Raw genomic sequence first — 23,764 nt, forward strand, 5'->3', positions numbered from 1 at the left:
CAGGTAACATATGGGTCATATATGAACATGCACTCATGTATAAACAAAATGAGTTTTTTTTTCTTATTTCAATTATCAATTCCAAAACTATTTTAACTTACCTTTACTGGAAATAAATGGTCCATTAAAGGGTTAAGAGATAAAAACTATTCCAATTTTGGAGGTTTATAATATTGTCAAAAATGAGTGGGACAGTTTTTATCCCACAGCCTCTGAAGGGGTTAAGGCATTTTATATCTGATTCACAGAAATGTATAGCAACTACTAGGCTTTTCGCAGAATATTTTACAGAGTGGCAGAATACTTAAAAAATAAAGCTTAACAATTTCGTCAACATCTTGAAAGTCTCATTATGAGAGATCTGGAAAAAAGGGGCATTTCACATGAACTTGACTGTAACTAATTTTAAATCAAAGTTACACAACAAAGAATAGCACATTAAGACACAAACTTAGCTACCACTAACAGAATTTTTTTCCCTGAAAGCGTAGGAAGTTCTCAGCTTTGCACATGTGCTTTTGAATAATGTGTGTTATACGGGACTGCCAGTTATACTTTTTGCAAAATACTTTAGAGTCGCAGAAATTAAAAACTAAAGCCTTCAGAATTTTTGATAATTTTACCTATATTTTAAAAGCTTTTCCACAAGAGAGATTTAATAAAGTGGCTACCACTAGAAGAAATTTCTCAAAAAACTTAAAAAGTTGACAACTTTGATAGCATGCTGTAGATAGAATGTAAAAGATAAAATATTATTTTACCACTTCTTATGTATGAAGTGATTTTCAAATTAACAAATAGCCACTTATATATATATATATATATATATATATATATATATATAGAATAGAGTATAGTATATATATATATTATATAGAGTGATAGATATTATATATATATATATATATATAGTATATATATGTATGTATATAGTATACTATATGTATAATCTACACATTCTCTACTACACATACACACACTTAGCACGGTCACTGGACACTCGACTCACACTACAACACATACCACACACACACGGTCCACTTACACACACACACACACACTACTCTACTACACGTACACGACACGTAATATCACTACTACTTTACACTTCCACACCGCTCTCCACCCCTCATCCCTGCCCACCCCTACCAAAAAACAACTAAACTCCCCTATACTGAATACCCCCAAAACCCTACCCTACAAAACCACCCCACTCGGTACCAGCGACATGCTTCAGCCTGTTGTTGCTTAAAGAATCGTAGCAGCTAAACGGTTAAAAGCAATAACTTTTTCATTTCTGGTAGTATGTAACATTTGCTAAATTAGTGTTGCCGTGACTTACTACACTGCACCGGAAAGGGTTGTTGAATTACACTATTCAAATACTAATTTCGGAGTCCACTAAAACTAGTCCAATGATAAAAAATACAAATAATAAATATCTTATCAGATAAAGATGATGTGTTTGTCTTAATATTATTATCGTCATTTCAGAAGATAATTTTTTTTTCGTGAAATAAAAAGTAAGAGTTATTGTAACATTAAGCTTCTTATCAAGCTATAAAAGGATAAATACAAATACAGAAGAATGAAAAAGAATTTCTATTATTGATTGTAATTTTGGCATCCAAGATTGTCACTTTAGTGTGATAAAATAGACATTCCTTTTGTGAACTACGTTTTTTTTCTGAATTAATTTTCATATGGTACCTTTGCGTGTTATAAAAAACCAACTGAATGGTGCCGAAATTTCGAATACTTGCTCACTCTACTGGGGCTCTCTGTACATGATGACAATTATTCGATGAGTTTCAGACCCTTACAAGCAGAATTTATCAGGATATCATAACTGCACTCTGAACCTGATCATTATTTGGGCTTTGTTTCTGATGACAATGCTCAAATCTAATCGTTTACTGGGCTGCTGACCTGATTATTATTGGGACTCCGTACCTGATGGCTAAAGTTTAAATAATTCGCTGGGTTCTGTGCCGGATTTGCTCTCTGAAAATCGCAACAAACTAAATTGGGTACTTGGGACTAATGCTGTAATATTTAATGCAGTAGTAATTAATATACAGTAGAATTTGTCAGTTTGTTGCGATATTATGACTAGGTTCTGTACATGATAACAATGCAATTGCTAATCCTTTGTTCGAATCTATATCTGATGTACTCTGTACGGAGCCCAGAAAAAGAAATGGGCTAATGCTGTACTCTGTAACTGATGATTATTGAGGTTTAGTACCTGATAATAATTCAAGACTATTAATTAGCTGTTATCTGTGCTTGATGTACTCTGAGGAGAGCCCAGTAAACGAAATATGGCTACTGAAATTAATACTTAACTCTGCATCTGAAGACAACGCCAAAAAGTGTTGAGGATTAACTAACGTTTCGGGTCCTTACAAGCAGAAACAGAATTCGGTGATAAGGAGAATTTATAGCGATATTATTGCTAGGTTCTTTACCTTATGGCTACAAAGGATCTGCACTTGATGACAATGTAATTTCAAATTGTTTGCTGGGCTCTGTACCTGATGTACTCTGTACAGAGTCTAGCATATGAAGTTGAGCTACCGAGGCTAATACTTTGCTCTCTAATTAACGATAATGCAAGTTCTAGTCGTTCCAGAACTTTAAAAGCAGAATTCAGTACGAAAAGAATTTACTGATAATTATATTTACGACCAGCTAAAAAAGTGTAATAGCTAAAGCTTAGATCTCGACGACATTGCAAGATTTAATCATTTTCTGACTACTATAAGTAAGAAATATTCACTGTAAGGAATTTATTTCAATTAACTTTTTTGCCACTCTTCGTTGAGCTAGGGAACGCTTTCAAATTTTAACTGGGGCTTTTTGCCTGTTGCCACCCGAAGTTGAAATTGTTTTTTAATTATTACAAGTATCTTCAATTATTACGAATATTGCCATATTAAATTCATAAATTAAATTAAAATTATGCATATCTTCAGAAAATATATTTTTACGTGAAAATAACACACTGTGTTTAAAATAAACTTTTAGGAAAATTAAAAAAACTAAAACGGTTGCTAAAATAAAGTAACTTGACTCATAAATTACCACTCTTTATAGATTACGTATAGTATAACCAACTGTAGCAGGCAGTAAACATGCTAAAGCAAATAAATTTTCCGTGATATTTTCAACTAAACTTAAGAACATCACCATTTCTCTATATAATCTTACATATATTTGTTGGAATCATTTTATGTAGTAATGGACAATATTCTTAGAATTCGAATATATTAATTGTGAATATGTTACTTTTGCTACCAATAAGAAATATATTTTCTAAAGCTACGGAAATTTCGTAGTCGTTCGAGGGCATGAGTAATGCCTGAAACTGGAATATATTAATTGTGAATACGTTACTTTTGCTACTGATAGGAAGTATAATTTCTAAAGCTGCAAAAATACCGTAATCGTTGGAGGATATGAGTAGTGCCTGAAACTCGAATATATTAATTGTGAATACGAAACTTTCACTACCAATATGAAATATATTTTTTAAAAATATGGAAATTCTGCAAACGGTGGAGGGCATGGGTAATACCCGACACATGGGTAGCTGAAACCCTCCATCACGGCAGATGGCCATGATTATAATCAACAGATATTTCTTTGCAGATCACCTGCTGATTATTTTTCATCAAAAAATAAACAAACAAATGGAGAGAAAATTGCAGAAACTTATTTTTACAACATCTCTGATTTTGACCGAATGAAAACTAATAAGGTGAATCCAAAGAACATTACAAATAAAACAAATTGTAGAGAATTTTTTTTCTGTTACTTGATTACTGGGGTAACTGTACAGGGATTTCTGTCCGCATTTTTTAGTATTATTGTATAAAATTCAACTTTAAATTTAAATATCATAAATTTTTTATGCATAATCTTTACGGACATTATATTTGCGACATGTACGTTGGGCTAAAATAAATATTTGCTATAATATCAATAACCAGGCCCAGAGACCGCCCAAGGAAAAGGTGGAAAGACGACGTTATTGACGACGTGGAAATAATAAAGATTCGTAGTTGAATAGAGAAGTCAAAACAGAGAGATGTAGGGAATAGAATTATGAAACAAGCCAGGGCCGACAAAGGGATGTAGGGTTATAGAAAAATAAAAAGAAGCAATAATACTATTTATTTAAATGCGTTGAGGTAGTAGAAAAATTTCTACTTATGAGATAATGCTGCAGATTCACTCTGTAAATTCTGCAACTGGGTCTAAGAAGATAACACTTTCATAATACCAATATTGAAAATCACCAACAAACTTTTTCCATTTAGGTGTGACAAAAACTTAATTACACAGCTACTGTTTCGCGTGCTTTCTTAAAAAAGATTCTTAGTAGTTAATACATTATATACTACCACGATTTCTAAAAAGATAACTTAAACTTATTAATAGTTAAAAATTGCAAACACTTTTGCTTTAAAATTCTTTAAAAAATGGCTCAAACTTGTTGTAAAAATGTTGCAAGTTTATTTTTATGAATTTTATTTTTAGGTTTTATTTACTGGTGCAAATGGCTTGTATCATACGCATACATTCAAATGTCGAGAAGAACGACAAAGAAAAGATTCGATTTGTACGATGAAATGGCCGACAATGATCCCGTGAAGGTTTCATTTATTTCAGCGCCAGAAGAAATTGCTTTAGAATCTCCTTTAGAAGAAACTAAACTATATACTGTAAGTTTCCTCAGGTATATAATTTTTTTTTTATTAAACAGTAAAAATCTTTCATTATGGAAATAGGAAATGAATCCTTTACTCAAAAGTATGTCAAAGAATTTTTGAGATACAAAACAGATTATTCTTCAACTTTAGGTACATAAAGATTATGCGGTTACTCAAATTATTACGCTGCAGTGTGCATGAACTTATTAAAATATTTAGGAGCTTAGCTTCCTGTTCGACGATATGCCAAAGCACTCAGCTTCTTTGTGCGTAGAAATATTTTTTATTATTAACAAAACTTGTGCATTATTATTAATTTATTTCTGGTTTAGTAAAATTTATTCATAGTAATTTTGGCCATTTCGGTTTTTAAATAACCCCGGGAACAAATATTTTGCTGCATTTATACAAGTGCTTGATCTTCCTTCAGCTCCACCTTGTCTAACAAGTCTATTTTATTCTTGATGTGTGTTTAAATTATTCATACTTAGAGGTAGCATGCATTAATTTAATTCTAATTTATTAAAATGCTCATAGAGGGACTGGAAAGTAATGTCGTTTCGGCGCATTCAATATTAGTTTGTCTTAAAAACCAATTCATTTTTTGACGATTCATTTTCGATTGCGCATTGAAAGGTTGTTGATAACGATGGTGAATACGTTATTGATTGAAAATAAAATCTTGATAACAAATATCAAATGCACCGAAATGACATTACTTTTCGGCCCCCCCCCAATATTGCAATAATATTTGAAATCACGGAAATTCCGCAGTTTAACAACTGGTATGCTGGGGTTATGCTGCCCATAAGCCGGAACTGTTCAGGCAAAGACAATTCCTTGGGGGTCTCGAATGATTCAATGCATTATTGGTAATTAAAGTTTGGCCAAAAAATGTAAATTTCTATCAGGGCTATGAAAATTTTTTAATTCTATGCGTTGCAAGATATTGAGGACAAGAGTGAATTTTTAGTGTTCATTCCGTATAACTTATTTTTATTATATACTTATTTCCTATACTTATTTATCTAGACATCTGATGAAGTATTTTTCTATGGTGTTAACTCAAAGTCTGAGTATTTTGTAACAAGAATAATGAGAGGCGTAAACAATGAGGCTGAAGCTTGGATATACATGAAACTCAGCAATGGAAAAGTGTACCAACTCAAGCAAACCACAAATTACCAACACTCAAGTTGCGAGAAGAAAGTGTTTACGTGTGGCGATCTCCAAATGCATTACATAACACCTATGAGAAGATGGAGAATCTTTTTCAATGGTTTATTAAGGTATTTCATCGGGGTTGTTCACGGAACGGAGGTTTCGGAGACCGCTCCAAATTTTTTCAACTTTTTAAAAGTTCATCATTTACAGTTGTTAATCGTTTAACGGTTACAACTTCAATTGATGCAGTTCATAAATTTTTACGTGACGTCATTATTCTTTGCTTAATGATAATTTTCTTTCATCAGTAATTTAAAATGTTTCTTTCAGAAAATTAAACTACAGTAAAAAGGTTTAAATTTTAATGAATAATAAAATAACAAATCATGATTTTTATAAAAATCAGGGTGCATTCATACTGAATATGGTTTGATAATTCTGCTTCGAAGGAACCAATCAAATTCTCATTTTCTAAACGCATATTTTGTAGGAATTTTTATTTTGATGAAAAAAGGACAAAAAAATATTGTCGGCAATGAGCCAGAAAAATATTTTGAATTAAAATGAAAAGTTTGCTTTCAAAATATTTAAATCAGCATTGAATGAACACAAAATTGTTTATTTATAGCAAAAAGACAAAGAGTAGATATCTCAACTCTTTTTCTAAAATGGGAACTGATTAAATTTTTCGGTTTGTTTTCAAACTGCATCGATTAAATAGTTTAAAACCGCACGAAAAGCTCCGTGCCGGAAAACTGACCCATTCCTCACTGTTTGCCATAACGTGACACATGAAAAATTTAATATTTCAGTATCGTAATCGTATTTTGCAAGTTGTTGCAAGTCGTAAGTTGTAGTTCTGTCTTAATAAATCAAAATTGAGTTTATTAACTGAATAGTGGTGCCATAAAAATTATTTTGATTTCAATATATTAGCAGAAAGACAACTTCACCGCTTTTACCAAATGTGCCGCTTTTATCGCTTTTCATGCTATTTGGCATATGTTGATCTGAAGTGGTGGACAAAATTATTTAATTTTTATCAAAATAAATATTTCTACATTACCTTTGCTATCACAAAGAAAAATATTTTCTGAAACAGCAAAAACTCCATAGTAGGTTGGCAGGTACGTACTTGAGGGTTTCTGTTTCATTTAAATAAATTCAAAAACTGATGAAATTATTAAGTACCCAGATCTCAGCTTTTTGAAAAAAGTAAGAGTCTGAGTATGAAAGTTTCGATTGTTAAAGGGTTGAAGATCATAAGACAACTTAATCACTTAATAGTTAGTCAAACTTGTCGAGTCGTTATAAATAACAAGATTATAGTATTAAAAATATTCATTTTGCCATAACTGTAAATTTTTTGTGAGCAGAAAAAGCGAAATGCAAACCGCTACTAACTTCCTACGATTTTCGGGAAAATTTCTTCGAATTTTGTTTTCATTTATGATTCCTTGTTCTATAAATTTTATTTAAAGATATTTTACACACCACTACTTCGACTTCAAAGTTCTTATGAAACATGACTTAGTTGCTGATTTTTTGAGGGTCATCCCTATAACAGAGTTGCAGACAAGGTAGTTGTCAGACTATCTATCGCTTCTATAACCTTCTCTTTATCGTTGACAGATATAATTTGCGGATGTAATTGTGTGGGCTGATGAAAGGATTATATCTTTTTTTTCCGGTTTTTTAAATTTTTTTTTTAAACTGTTGTTTGTTATTTTTTTATTTATTATTTCCCCCCCTCCTTTTTTTCTTCATATGTCTATAATTTTTCTTTGTTTTATTCTTCATTTTGAACTTTTATATATATATATATATATATATATATATATATATATATATATATATATATATCTCGTATTGCTGTTTTTTTCTAGGGAAACTGATGACAATGAATCTGATTCATCGAAAATGGTACATGTAAAGTTTGCTCTCCTGTAAGTTGAAATTTTAACAAATTTAAGTGATTAAAAATTTATTACTGTAATTTGTTTAACGATTTAAATCTAAACTTAAACAGACCATTTAAATCTAAACTTAAGCAAATTTACAGCACATAAGTTTAATAAAATGTGCTAAGACATTCACTTTGTTTTGCTCGAAAAAATGAACAAAACCTGTCAAAAAAAGATTTCAACATTTTAGATCTGCAAGATTAGATTCAACAAAAATAAGTGGAGTAAATAAAGGCTTACTTTTAAAACTAGTGCCAGAAAGTTCAGAAACATTCCTCAAAGTTTTGACGTTCAACGAAAACAATATTCTTCAATTAATAGTGGTATCGAAAATGCAGAATTTTTTTTAACTCCTTTTACTCATTTTGGTCGATGCAAATTTTGATTTTCTAACAAATTTGATCGTAATCTTTTTATGTGTGATAAAACTTTTACGGTGTTAAATATTCCGATGCATTTAAAGCAGAAACATGACTTCCAGTGATCCACTAATATTATTAAAGTGGTAGCGAAACTTATTTTGTAAAATGGGTTCCTTGTTCTTCTTACCATAAGACGTTTTCGATAACTACAAAACTACGGTAACTCAAACTCGACGATAGAAATACAAATTCTGCGAGGTAAAATTTAATGGAAATTAACTGGTTGCCAATCGAGGAAATTTCCACTTGTTTAGGTGGTTAGTTTTCAACCACTTTAATATCGCCTGTGTAGCATAGGGTGTCACGTTAAAATAACGGCTATTATCAAAGAGTTAATATACCAGTTCGCATTACTCAGTTAAATACAGAGCGGGCAAAACTTTTCCTTTAATACGTTGTCGCACACTCAAAATTTGATGATATTGCTGAAAAACCACATTTTTCTTTGATTATTTATGACTATCATTTATCATATGATATTGATAATAGGTTGTAGGTTTGAAAGTGAAAATTCTGACATTTTGTCACAATTTTCCATAAAAACTCTTAATCCCTGTAGCCATCATTTGCTCATCACGACATTATTTTTCGCTTTCCAAAGAAACAACAACAAAAAAGCAATTGTTTGACTGTTAAATCCCCCCCCCCCGATGTATTTCTGAATAATCAACAAATCTATGCATTAGTAAAATTTGTACTAACGTAAAAATGTACGGTAAAAGTTTGTCATTTTAATTTTAATGATTCAGAAGGAATTTCAAGCTAACTACAAATCATATAATATCAAGAAATAAGAATTAGTTTTTTTTTAAAAATAAAAATGATTATTGACAGATTCGCTTATAAAGATTTCTGTTTGACATGGTAAACATTCTGAGGACAGCTATAGCCGTCATTTACCTAACTATCGCAAAAATAGAATCGTTACAGCTGTCATTTGCAGCAATGTGTTAAAATCTACATCCAAGAAAATTTTTTTTTTATCAGTAGACTTAATAATAAATATACAGGTCTCATTTTTTAGCTTTTTAAGAATATATTTCTCGTAATCCAGATGTCACAATTAGATTAATTAACAGAAAAATATATAGATATTTTTTTGTGATTTAATAGCTGTGTTTTCAAATTTTAGGTGGGCTGCCTCATCTGATGTGTTTGATTTCACGACAGACATAAAGGCTGGAGCACTGGCAGAAGGTTTCGCGAGAGCAAAATGGAAAGGATTTAAACCTCCTTTAGAATTGTAAATATCAAATCATACTCTGTTACATTCACGGGATCTGTCACGCAGTGGCAGTCTGTTGTATACAATTAAAAAATACCAAAAATATCCTTACTTGAAATTAGAGCATCAGAAAGAAAGTGCACAAAAGGAACACGGGTTTCTCCTCTGCACCTAAGGGTCAACGGATGACTCTGCTAAATAAGAATTAAGTAATTTAAAAAAATAAATAACAAAAAAAATCAAAATTTTTTATGATTCTGCAAGAATCGAGTTGATATTGTCTCAGTCAATTTTTCATGTATTATTTTAATTTTATATAAAGTATTGCAAGAATTTCTTAAAACAATTTTAAAGAAAGCAGATGAAAATTTAGTTTTCTGTTAAAATTTTAACTAAGATTTACTTATAGGAACAACTATCTTATAAGGTGCACTTATAACTTAACTAACTTATAAGGTGTACTCATAACTTAACTAACTTATAAGATGTACTTATAACCTACCTAACTTATAAGGTGTAAGTTATAAGAATCGAGTTGATATTGTCTCAGTCAACTTCTCACGTATTATTTCATGTTATATGCCGACCAGATGGCCGAGTGGTTAGCGTGTCTGACTGTAGAGCCATTGGCCGATGGTTCGAATCCTGCTCAGGGCATGGATGTTTCTTTCTCTCTCTGTGTTCTATGTCTTTTATTCTTTGTGTGAATGTAACCCACCGGGTTTGTGGTTGTGTGACATAGGCGACGTTGCTCCACCGTCGTGGCTTCGCCACAGGTGCCCACTGGGTAACGAGAAGAGAATAGCAGTTCTGGCATTTCTGTGGCCAATGGGACAAACCCCAAGTGCCAGCCATTGAAAAAAAAATTCATTTTATATAAATTATTGCAAAAATTTCTTCATACATTTTTGAAGAAAGCAGATGGAAATTAAGTTTTCTATTAAAATTTTAACTAAAATTAGCTTATAAGAACAACTAACTTATAAGGTGTACTTCTAACTTAACTAACTTATAACTTAACTTATAAGAATCAAGTTGATATAGTCTCAGTCAATTTTTCACGTATTACTTTCATTTCATATAAAGTATTGCACGAATTTCTTAAAACATTTTTAAAGAGAGCAGATGAAAATTCAGTTTTCTATTAAAGTTTTAACTGATATTAACTGAGATTATATCAACTTGATTCTTGTAAGTTGCACGCAATATTTTATGTCTCACCTTTTCGCTCAAAATCATAGAAAGGTATTTTTTAAAATTATTTATTCCATACTTTTCCGTCATAGGATTTGTTTTTTCTAAATGAGTTTTAATTTTTTCTCATCTTTGTAAATTTGGTATTGAAAAGTAAAGCTAGATTTGTGGTCGGATGTACAGTCCGCAAAAAAAAAAAGATATCACCCTGAATAAGTTTCGTTCTAATGATCCGATTTTCACGAACTAAGTGTCAATCTTAATGGTTCCTGGGGGTGACCTCAAATATGCTAATTAATTAGTGCTAACTATTAATTAAGTTACGAAATCAGACACAAAAACGTACTTTCTCTGAATAAACATATATTTTTTTTTACATATTTGGAATCTAGACACTTGAATTAGGGGGGGTAGACAAAATTTTAAAACAATTGGGTCGTAAATTGGGTTGCAATAAAGGTTTATATATTTGGCGATAGTCCAGAAAACCGCCAAAAAAGTCGCCTGCGCAAATAAATATTTTAAGATAACCCTTGACTGATTCAAAAGAGAAACGCTTAATTTTACTAGGTTGCTAGGCAACCAATTTCTGACTGTAAAAAAATTGAAATAATGTTTTGTGATTGCTCTGAGAGCAGGGCCGGATTTACGTATAAGCTAAATAAGCTGTAGCTTGGGGCCCCGAGATGGCAAGGGCCCCCAGATCCAACTTTTTCCTTCTTTTTTTAAAGTTTTATTCGGATCTGGTGCCCTCTGAAACCTAAAATACATTTTTTTCTTTTTTACATTGGCGAACGCTTTTCAAAATCTAATAGAAGTGTTTACAAATATAAAATAATTGTTACTCTTCACTTTTTTAACCAAAAGAGCAATAAAAAGGCCTTTTGACTGATGAAAATATCCTGTAGCTTTTCGTAGCTACCAGTATGGGAGTAGTCCATGAATCCTAAAAAGCGGTACTCCATGGAGTAGTCAAATAGCTGCCTCAATTTACACTGTGTGAAATGTTTTCAGCTTCTTTAAATTGCTGTGGGCTCATTTGTCCACAGAAACACCCTTTTGTCTGAGTTCTGGGCAAAAAATTTCTAGGGCTGTGGGAGAATCTTGTTTAGGGTCACTCTGTTTCGAGATTTCCGTTGTGTCTCATTGTCGTTAAAGAGCTTCTCGTTTAATTTTAAACTTTTCTTTTTTGCAAAAATATATTTTTTCCAACTTATTACAAAAGCTTTTTTTCCTTTTAATTATCCTAAATGTTTTAACTAGCTTAATTGCTTAATTTACTTAATTATTGTAATTGATTTTAATTTGTTATTTTCCAAATTATTCGTACATGAATCCGTGAACTCCTTTCTTTATTTATTTTAATGGTGGGCCACTATTCAATTCCCTCTTTGACAGGCCTATCTGCCAAAATTCTTGATTTGGTTTATTTTGGATGAAATGGAGATAACAGATGTGGTTTTACTTTAATTTTACTTACTGCTAATAGACAGAAGCAACATGTGATATTGCTTGATAGAGCATTGAAATCAAGTGATCATCAGCTAAACAAATGTTTAAATATATATGTAAAAATATTGTTCAAACCTCCTGTCTGACCAAATTTTCCATGTATCCCCGAAATATGAATTATGTTTAATTTGTAAAATATGATGTTTCGTACACAAAATTCATTTATTTAGTTAGCTTATGATTTTATTGTTTATTGATCATACTTGTTTCTATTTTTAACTCCCTGGTTTTTGTTGTTATTATGGGTTTAAACTTAATAAGGCATCTAAATTTTTTAATTTATAAGGATTTCAAATTTTTAAAGCAAAGTCCAAATAACTTCCTAAAATTGCAAATTGAAACTATTTATAAAATTTTGGCAGATTTGTTTTTATTTTAAATCTGTGCATTTAATTTAATAAAATAAAAACAAATAAAAAATAGGTTTAAAAAATATAAATAAATTACTAGATAAAATATAAAAATGTGTTGTCAATGAAAAGGAACATATCTTTTAAACAATTTGAGTATTAATAAATTATTTAAAAATAAATAATTTTAAAAGGTAGAAAAGTTTTTTGATTTGTTTAAACGGCAAATTTTGTCCCATCATTTGATCAAGAGACTATTTAATATCTGTTTCTAAGAAGCAGTAGGTCGCGTGTGGGTGTGTGGATGATGTAAGTAAAAGAGGCATACAAAAAAAGCCAATTTAACTTCAGTTATTGCCCTCGATATTATATTTTTAAACTCCTCTCAAAAATTTAGTTAAAAAGTTATACAAATTAATTGTCGCAAACAAATTAATATTAAGTAAGAACGAATCAAAAATGATATCGAAATATGCTGAATCACTAATGAGACAGGCGGGATGAAAGACATCGAAACCAATTTGATTAAATAGTAAAACTAGAAAGTGTTTCAAAAATCCGGACATGTATCAGGCTTCAATTTTTTTTACTGCCACAAAATTTATCAGGAACAATTCGTTAGATTTCAATACGGGGTATGTTTTTTCTTTAATTAAATATTATTAAACATTAACTAATATTTGTCTTTCAAAGCTTTTTATTCTGTAATAACGAATGACAAGCATTTAAAGTATCCAGTTCAAGAATGTCAAGTATCCAAATAACTTCATTTATTAAATTTAAAATAATAATAATAATAATAAATAAATATCAGCAAGGCAGGTGTGTATATTTGGGGCTGATGATTACGAAATCTAACACAAAACAGTGAGATCGCGGGTTCTATTCCAGCTGGTGACAGTTTTTAATTATTATTTCTTAATACTGAAAAATGCATTTCTTATATTTTTTTTAAAGTATGCATGTTAAAAACTAATAATTTAACAAGTATTTAAAAAACTAGAAAGCTACACCCCCTGTTCATTTTGCACACTAACCCTCATGGTTGCTTCTGATTAATCACTGCAGATTAAGAGGAAAAACGGTTTATTTCCATCTTTTTGTTCTACAAAAATTAAGATTGAATTTCTATTTACATTTTGAAGATGACTGAAATTTGGCAAATCAATGAAATTGGTATCTCTTGCAGAGTTATTACCTAGTGAAGATGGACTCAAGGGCACTGAGTTCGAATCCCAGTGTTGACTGGTCGATACGAATTCTACACCCGGCTTACACCAGCCACTGTGCCGAAGTAAAATATCTTTAGTGGTAGACGGATCGTAGGTTAGAGTCCCCTTGTTGTCAGACTGACAGTGGAAAGCTTTTGTGGTTTTCCTCATCATGTAACTTAAATGCTGGTCAGTTCCATCAAAACATCCCCCTCCAAGACAAAAATTTCTTCCAATACTTGATCCTGCAGTTCCCTTGTGTTCTGAACTGAGTTTAAAATTAGAAGTCTAATAAGTTGAATATTAGTAGTCGTAAACTCAAAATTGGGTTGGCTGTTCAATGACTATTATAAAATGAACTAATAATTTGGCCGGGATAGCCTGGTTGGTAGGGCGTTGAACTCGTGTTCGTGAGAATGGGATTTCGAATCCAGCCGGCTGAAGAATACCCATGTATAAAATGGTGACTGGTGGATGTTAAATCTGCCGTGGTCCCAAAGTCCTCTAATTTCTCACAACAAATCAATGCCTCTGGGTACTGATCCAATTCTCTTGTCTTTTGGATTGAGTTCAAAATTATAAGGTGATTATTAAATATTATACGGAGTTAAGCATTTGTAGTCATAAACTCAAAATTAAGTCGGTTGTTCAACGGTGGTTATAAAAAAAATAAAACTAATAATCAAATTGTATTTTCTTTTGTTCTTTCTAACTCCTTGCTTATTTTTGACACACCTTCATAATTTCATGTTTCTAAGTCATAGAGCAGCAAAGCGAAACGTAAGGTAAAAAAAAAAAAAAAAAAAACAATTCAGAAAAAAAATTCGCAAAAAGAAAAAAAAATTATTTAAAATTCCAAATAACATATATTCAGAATTTCAAGAAAAAAAAAACTCTGTTAAACATATAATGGTTCTTCTAACGTGCCAAATCCTTACTCTGCGCTTATGATGTTCTTAAAATGAGTTTCTGTTTTTTCCTTCGTTCAAAAAATATGTGTAATAATAGAAAGGCTCTACATTATAGTCCCATCTCAATCAATATATTTAACAATCAAGCAATATTATCAAATTTTTAATAATATAATGTTAATATTCAGCAATAAAAAATACGACAGTTTACTTTAGGTGTATAGAAATAGAATTGAACTTAAAAGGGCCCCATCATTTTCAGTAGCTTAGGGCCCCGCCAAGCTTAAATCCGGCCCTGTCTGAGAGGTTTAATTAATAGTTAATAGAAAACACCTCGAAGTTTCTAGGCAATAGACAATTTTTAAGTTCATTTATGTCCAAAAAGCAAAATAAATAAATAAAATAAAAAATTATTTTAATCTTTTTTGAAAAGAAAATTTGAATCGATTTATAAGTTTTCAGAATTTAAATACATGAACTTTTTATCTGATATTACTTAGATTATGCTATTTTTGCTATGTTTATTCGAGGATTTCATACTAAAATCAAATTAACATAACTTATAATAGCTATATACAAAATTTTAGGGATAATGATTTTTACAGCTTTAATCGAGTCTTCTAGGCATGAAAGTTTGAAGGAAAAAAAAGTGCATGAAAAATAAAATGTAGATTGTATAGTAATTCTAATGCACATTCACAAGGTTTTCTGTAATTTACGATTTCTTTTTTCTATAACTCAATGAATTGCTGAATGTTTAGTGGCATTTTAAAAACATTGAAATATGTTATGTTTAAGAATAAGATATAGAAATAATATGTTGCATATTGTATGATTCATTGTTTAAAAAATTGCTTCATTTTGCTAGATATTTAAGTTACATGGTTTTCTTTGGATAAAGATGATTAGCAAATAGCATCCACATGTTTCGATACATTCGGAAACTTACGTTCGCAAATTCACCATAAAATGTCGCACAACATATTCTTCAATTACGATAAGCTGCATTTACCACCAAATACTGCTACTATGATTATTTTTGTTATATATATATATATATATATATATATATATATATATATATATATATATATATATATATATATATATATATATATATATATATATATATATATATATATCTGATATGATACTCTCTTTTTAAACAGAGCTCGTAAGGCCCTTAAGATACTGAAATGGGGGCACGAAAACTTAAAAGATTTTTTTTTTCCTAATGCCCGCCTGTGTTAACATCAGTCAATTCAGGCATCTACAGGGCGACAGATATCTGTGTGGCCTAAGGATTCCTAACGAGCATCAAACATTCTCAAAATTAAGTGTTCATTCACTGGAAAATTTAGTGTTCATTCAATTTAAGAACTGTTCCTTCACTGGGTTATCTTACTACTTATTATTTAAACCACCAAAAGCTTAAAACAATATTATGTAAGTTATCTAATTTTTTTTACATAATTTGCATTTAATAACAAATATGTTGACATGCATTTAATAACAAATACGTCATTTAGCTAAAATTACAAATTTTGAAATTTTTATGATTTTTTTTTAAAGACAAGCTAAGCTTAAGTATTCCTTCACTGGTTAGTTTACCCTATAAGATTTTGAGAAATTTGCGATGTTGTGAGAGATGCTTAAAAATGTTGACTGCGTATTTTTATTAATATTTATAAAATATATATTCAAGAAATTGATGAATATTTTATTCCAAATTTATTCATTCGTATGTATATTATTGAAATTTTATCAGTTATTGAGAAAAAAAAATTAAAAAAAAATCACATTAAAGAAGCACAATCTGTTGTATAATCATATTCTATCAGAAGCATGCTTTTATAAAACTCCACATTCTCTGAATAAAATGTATTTTATTCAATAAAATGTTTTATTCAAATTTCTTTACTAAATTGCAAATAGAATTTTAGACGACTAAAGAAGAAACATCGTATTTTATAGCTTAAAAAAATAAAAATGAAAAGATAAGCAAACGATTATTAGCGAAAAAAATATGAATGAAATTTTATGCTAAGCGCGCGAAGTCAAGTTCCTCGCAAGTTTATCACATTTTAATATTAATCGCTCCATTTAATCATTTCTTCATTGTCGCCAAATTATTTTTTTAAAAATAATTAATTTTAATTTTTCTCAGCTGCTAATAAATAAAAACAGTTGAAACTTTAGATTTTTCAATTGAAAAATATGTAGATTAATATGGTATAAAAGAATTCATACCTTATAATTCAAAAATTTTTCATCCTTAATTTAATTAAATAATAAAAAATAATTAACAATTATTAAAAATTATTTTTTTCGTGAAATTATCTTTGGGTAAATGAGTTTTATGACTGGGTGAAATTTTCTTCGAATTGCTTTATTAGTTTTTAAAATATGACTAAAAACGTAAAAAGTGAAATTAACATTAAGGGGTACGAACTTTGAATCGCTCTCCTGACCAAACTATGGGGACCATATTTCCCAGATTGCGGCTACCCCCTATATTTTGAAGGTTAAGAATCCAAATATGTAAGAAAAAATATATGTTTATTCAGAGAAAGTACGTTTTTGTGTCTGATTTCGTAACTTAATTAATAGTTAGCACTAATTAATTAGCATATTTGAGGTCACCCCCAGGAACCATTAAGATTAACACTTAGTTCGTGAAAATCCGATCATTAGAACGAAAATTATTCAGGGTGATATCTTTTTTTTTTTGCCGACTGTACTTGTATTGCAAATAACTAGACAGAAAAGCTTGCATATATCTGATTAAGAATTTATCTGTTATGCAAAAAAAGGAAAAAGAAATAAGGTGACCATTCCGAATACCTTATGATCAGATTTTCTTTTACCGAGATTCAATCTTAATGAATCGAAGGCCTAACTTTTAATATAAGCCGACCGGCATGTGTAGGAGGCAGGGAACTGTCCTTGCATCAGAAAAGCTTTGGGTTCGAATCCCGGGCAAGGCATGGATGTTCTTTCTTTCTCTGTACTATCTGTCCTTACTGTGGGAGCGACGTTGGCCCACCTATTATGGTGCCCCTGTAAGAGAGGTCAACAAAATTGCCCTACATATGCCCGAATTGACGGATGTACACAGTTGGGCATTGAAAAAAAATACTTTTAATATAATAATTAATTATCGAAAAAAAATTTTTAAGTCAAAAATTCGGAAACTGTTTCCCCTCTAGATTCATCGGTAAGTTAGTCGAAAGCGTGATTTTAATTTCACTTTTACGCGTTTTACCTCCTTATCAGAAATTTTAAATAGCGAATCAAAATCTTATTTGAACACAATAATAAAACTCGTTTATTCAAAGATGATTCCGCGCAAAAAATAATTTTTAATATTTATTTATAATTTTTTTATTTTTTTAAATACGAATCTAAAATATTTGGGTTGTAATGTATGCACATTTTTACATAATTTTGAAAGTGTAATTGTAAGTGAAAATATAAAATTTGAAAAAAATTTATAGAAAAGTTTTGGAGGATCTTTTAAATGAACGACTTGATTCAAAAAAGATTTGTAAGCGTTGCTTGATTATTTGAAATTTTTACTTAATCACACATACATCGGAATCAAAAATCAGAATGATTTTTTATCTTCCAAATATTTAACGATCGTTAACGCTGCGACGTAATCTTATCAATTTACATACATTTTTTATATAGAGCAATCTATATAAATATGCATTTTCTTGCTAATAGGTTCAATAGAGCTGTTAACTGCTATACACAATGCGGAGTAATTTTTGGAACAATGACGATAGGGGAGAATGAAGAAGCTTCTGAAGTTTATTTGTATGGAGAGCGAATCAGGTTCATGGGTAAGAAAATATAAGCATTTTTATATGTAACCAAGTATAGTCATAAGCCTTGGAAATAAAAATAGCGAAAATATAAATTTGACAAAAAAATACAGCCCATAAGTTAAAAGCTAATCAATTCTGAAGGTACCAGACGAACTATTTTTTTTCTAAATCTATTTGTTTCTCAAAATTCCACTTAAGATTAATGCCACTGAAAAACAAAAATAATTCACAACAGCCTGGAATAGTTCGAGTCTCTGGTTTTAAGTGATGTAACATATTCTTCGTATTTTTACTACTTTTTAAAGTTTTTAAAACCTGAGTAAACCTTGTAGTATAAATTTAGCATTGCACAGTAAAATTATTGAGTAAAAAATTTATTAATTTTTCTTTCAGGTGATTCGTCTTTCGATAAACGAGCGCAATTTCTGCATGTTTTAGGACAAACACTCAGAGTAAGTAAAATTTCATTGTTTTTAATCAGAAGTGACCAGCGTTCTTAGAAAAAAAAACTAGTAGTAAAATCTCGAAACGAATGTCGGAAAACTTACTATGCTACTTTTTTAAATTAATATTCTGAGAAAAAAATCTCCTTCAGGGATTTTCTAGCAGATTAAATAATTGGAAAGGTAAAGAGGTGAGTTTAGAGGGTTCTTTTAGAAATTTCTCTACCCTTTTTTAATTGTTTTTTGAGGACACTGGTCAGGATAAGTTTATTCAATTATATATGCATGTTACTCAGTAAGTCTCCGGTATAGTTAAGAGAAAAAATTGAAATTTGACTTCAATCATCAACATCAAGAGGGATACACTTATTCCAACGCCCCTCTAACTTTTCGACGTCTTTTTTGTAGAACGATTTGTCTTTGCTCTCAAAATAGGCCTCAACTTTAGCGATAACTTCGTTATTTTAGCGGAATTGTTATCCCTGGAGTATCTTTTTGAAGTCTGCAATGTGCCAGTAGTCGCTAGGGGCCATATCTGGAGAGTAAGAAGGGTGGGAAAGTCATTTGAAGCCTAATTCACTCAATTTAACCAACGTTTTCACATACTTATGATCAGGGGCGTTGTCTTCGTGAAACAGAACCTCTTCGTTGCATGGGAGACCGCTTTTTCTTGATTTTCTCACTTAGTCGATCTAATAATGCCATATAATTATTCGTTGTTGATAGTTTTATCTTTTTCAAGATTGTCGATGAGCAAAATATCGTGCGCGTCCCAAAATATGAATGCCATAACCATGCCAGCTGAGGTTTTGGACATTTCGGTCAGCATTCGCCGGCTGTTGCCCATTTTGCTGAAGATCTTTTTGATTCAGGAGTGAAGTAGTGGATCCGTGTTTTATTCCATCGTCACATATTGAAGCAAAAAATTCTTTTTAGTTCTCTTTAGCAACTCCAAACAGTGTCCTGAATTATCGACATGTTGTTCTTTTTTGGTCTGGTGTGAGTAAATGAAGTACCCATTTCGAAAACAACTTGAGCACGCTCAAATTTTCATAAAAATTGTAGACAAACAATCTTCCGATTTCTTTAAGGTGTCAGCAATCTCACGCAGCTTCTCATTGCACTCTTTCAAAACTATTTTATGAACTTTTTCAAATTCTTCTGGGACAACAGCTTATTTTGGACGACCAGAGTGTTCAACATCACCAGTGCCTTTACGAGTACCTTTAAATTGAGCATATCAGTCAATAATAACTGATTTCCCTGGTACCGAGTCGCCATAAATGGTGACTCGGTAGCAGGAAAATGCATTTTAGTATCCAGCCAGAGTATTTTTTAGTACATTATCAGTAAATTTCTCCATCAAAAAACAATACTTAATCAATACACAAAATTTATTTTATCAATAGATTTCAAAACTGCGCTCACTGAAACAACTTGTAACCTCTAAAAATAATAATCAGAATGTCATGAAATGTTGAAAATTATTGTTTGAAAATTGCTTCTATCTAGTAATTAAAAGGTTCTGTTAGTGAAGTGGTAACATTTATGTGTCAGACCGCAGGCTTGTTGTATATATATATGTATATATACATATCACAAAAGATATATATATATATATATATATATATATATATATATATATATATATATATATATATATATATATATATATATATATATATATATATATATATATATATATATATCTTTTGTGATATGTATATATCATAAAAGAAAGTAATGACATTCTTTAAAATTTTCAGACTGGAAGTTTTGTTCATATTTCTGATGTGTCAATAGAAAACGTTGTCAAAGAGTATGTATTATTTAATATTAACTTATTTTGCATTAATTTCATAACTAATTTATTTATTCATTTAACTGTAGACATTAAATTTTAGGAAGGAATTTTCAATCCCTTTAGTACTAAGGTTCAGAATTTTACACTGAATTAATTTACAAAACGATAAATGAATCTGAATTGAAAACTTATTTTAGAAAAGTCAATAATATTAAATTAAAATTTTTTCCATAGTCATTTAATAATTTTTCTTACCATGATGAATTTTCAAGGGCAAATATTTAATTTTTCTTAATTTGCTTATAATTTTAGTCTGAAATTTGGTTTCTTCGTAAGGCCTACTGGCGCAATGTCTGCCGCTGATGACATTCACATTGCTGCAGAAAACTCCACAGATGATGGTGAGATGGAAAGTAACATTAAAGCAAAGTTTATCAATGAAGGTATAAGATTTGTTATCAAGGAAACAGATTACTTTATTTCATTGGTGTTCTTTATTGTTTTAAACAACTTAGTGGCTGAAAACTCTTTGTGATGTTTTCGCAGAAAAAATTACGTTTTTATGACGTACTTAATTTATAAGTTATTGGCCATCACAAGTAAATCAACACATCTTCAATTCTGCAAATTATTAAAATGACATTTTGCTGTTTGAAAATCTTCTGTTGTTAGAGAAGTAAGCAACGTGTTTGCATCATTGGTTTCTTAAATAAAAGTAATGGGGTAAAACTAACTAATAGATCATGAATGATCCCTAAATATCACATTTATCGAAAGTTTAGTAGTTAAAACATAAAACGAGCACTTTGTCAGGACTCAGCGGATTTGACAGAGAATTAATCTCCTTAAGATTTGTTGGGGGTTCGCTACAAAAACAGAATGCTACTTGATTTTGAAAGAAAATTTATGAGCTGCACTAACATTTCCGGAATGGTCTCTAAGAACCAACAAGGGTGAAAGTTTACATATATTAAGACGAAAAAGCTTGAAAGCTGGTAAAAATATCATTTTATTCTATCTTATATACGTCAGGAGTCAAACATCCATGCTAACCAAGATTGCTATAACATGTACATACCTGCCAACTTTCATTCTTTCCGAGATTGAATTTTCCAAGTGTTTGTAATACAATTTCCGAAAATCAATCATACTAAAAAAATATTTTGACCTAGTTGAAATTTGCTATAGCAATAATTAGTATGCTTTTATATATTAGCTGTACTTACTTATATGTAGTGGTGGACAAACTAAATTTATAGTTACTACTTTAATTCAAAACGTTTAATGGAATAACATGAGTTTCGCTACCACTTTATTTATGAAAATGAAATCTTCCCGGAAATCCTGGAAGAGTTGGCAGTTCTGCTTACCTGTAGGATGAATTCTTACCCTTTAAGTAAAAGCTTATTTTACTCCTCACGAAAACTATAATTGAAAAGGTTTTACAACCAATGTCTTCTGTTTTCGATCTTACTTTCAAGCTTGAGATCTTGAGGTTACAATTTAGTGTTTCTAAACTATATGTTACAATTATTCAGAAAAAAACGCTCTTTTTTCTCAATTAATGGGCAACACCAAATTATTCAATTTATTTAAATGAGATATGAAAATCATGAACTTTTCTTGAAAATCCAATTTTTTCAACAGAAACAGTGTATTTGTTTAAGTTCCTTACTAAATTAACAAGCAATTCTTATTAATTGTCAAACTCTTACTGGATTACTAGATAATGGGTAAGGGAACTAAGAAAATGAAAAATATTATTTGAAAAGCCCTTGTGATGGTGTTTCAGAAAGAGGTCGAATGGATATTTTTGCTGATTTAGTTTTTTTTAAAAGTAAATAATGAGCATCACAAATAAATCAATCATGAATAAAATACCCGTGATCATAAGATGGTGTCATCTCTGACTTGAAATTTCCTTGTTTTGTTTTTCAGAGGAATCACGCTTTTTATGTTGATTCCATTAATGGACAACATGAACGAATTATCAAAATTTAAATAGGTTTAAGAATCATGAAGTTCTTGAATATATCATCAACTGATCAAAGTTATTCTGAGGGCTTTGTAATTTGTTTTAAGGATTTTTTTGTCATTCTGTATACTTAAATAATTTTTATATGAATTTGTTGCATGAATAAACTAAACAAGTTTCTTTTTCTTATTTTCGAAAAAAAAACTGAGGAAACCATTTTAACTTACTTAACAGCTTCGTTTTTCAGGAAAGACATATAATGTGGAAGGAAGTTTGACAGGAAAAAAAGCACATTTTGAAAGTAAAAAAGGATGGCATGGGCGAGTAACAATTGACTGCGCAGAATTCAACTTGAACTCTTACAAATGTGCTGGGGTAAAACTTAGCGGGTGAGTAATACCAAGAAGCCCAAGTAAAATATTAAAATAAAGAAGCTAATTCTAGTACAGAAACAGCCCTGTTCTAGTCTAATATGCATTTAATAACTAGGTTTAAATTATTACATGTTAATAATTATTTTTTGTGCTGTGTCTTTCCGAATTCATGGATTTTTTTAAATGAATTTCTTATAAATGTTCATATCAGTCATTTAAGCTGATACTAACTTATACATTATAAATGCCTTGATATATACTAAGTCGTATAGAATTTTTATTCTGTGGTACCATAATTTCGATGTTTATCTTTATAGAATTATCACAAACCCCCTAAACAGAGTCATGCCGACCAATTCTATCGACACAACGCCTAAAGGTAAATATATGAACAGCTTAAATTTTGCATTTTATTAATTTATGCATTAAAAGCACAATTTGGATTGAATTTCTTCATACATATTTGTATTTTTCCTTAAATTCAGAGAGAGGTTGGTCAAAAATATTTTAATGCCAGCAATTTTTAAATAATTCCACAGCTATATTTAATAATTATATAGCGATTGCGATATTTATAATCAAATGCGTTTTCAATTATAATGGTATTAAATAAGCAAAGAAGATTTTAGTTTCAAACACTCATTTTGGTCAATGAAAATTTTGC

General features: G+C 30.3%; 1 protein-coding gene across 2 annotated transcripts in view; it reads left to right on the top strand.

Moving 5' to 3' along the window:
• The window catches only part of LOC107441117 (uncharacterized), a 95,911-nt gene that overhangs the window by 9,704 nt on the left and 62,443 nt on the right, over window positions 1-23,764 (top strand). For both annotated transcript variants that reach the window (XM_087150038.1, XM_043052762.3), the window contains exons 2-11: window positions 4,546-4,730; window positions 5,751-6,007; window positions 7,769-7,828; window positions 9,401-9,511; window positions 18,401-18,519; window positions 18,898-18,956; window positions 20,714-20,766; window positions 21,064-21,194; window positions 22,974-23,115; window positions 23,418-23,479. In XM_087150038.1, coding sequence (XP_087006164.1) covers window positions 4,546-4,730; window positions 5,751-6,007; window positions 7,769-7,828; window positions 9,401-9,511; window positions 18,401-18,519; window positions 18,898-18,956; window positions 20,714-20,766; window positions 21,064-21,194; window positions 22,974-23,115; window positions 23,418-23,479 — 1,179 coding nt within the window. The remainder of the gene's footprint in view (window positions 1-4,545; window positions 4,731-5,750; window positions 6,008-7,768; window positions 7,829-9,400; window positions 9,512-18,400; window positions 18,520-18,897; window positions 18,957-20,713; window positions 20,767-21,063; window positions 21,195-22,973; window positions 23,116-23,417; window positions 23,480-23,764) is intronic.

This window comes from Parasteatoda tepidariorum, chromosome 8, assembly GCF_982258835.1.
Source record: "Parasteatoda tepidariorum strain Cologne lab strain chromosome 8, Ptep-v5.0, whole genome shotgun sequence".
In the NCBI taxonomy this organism is placed as follows: domain Eukaryota; kingdom Metazoa; phylum Arthropoda; class Arachnida; order Araneae; family Theridiidae; genus Parasteatoda; species Parasteatoda tepidariorum.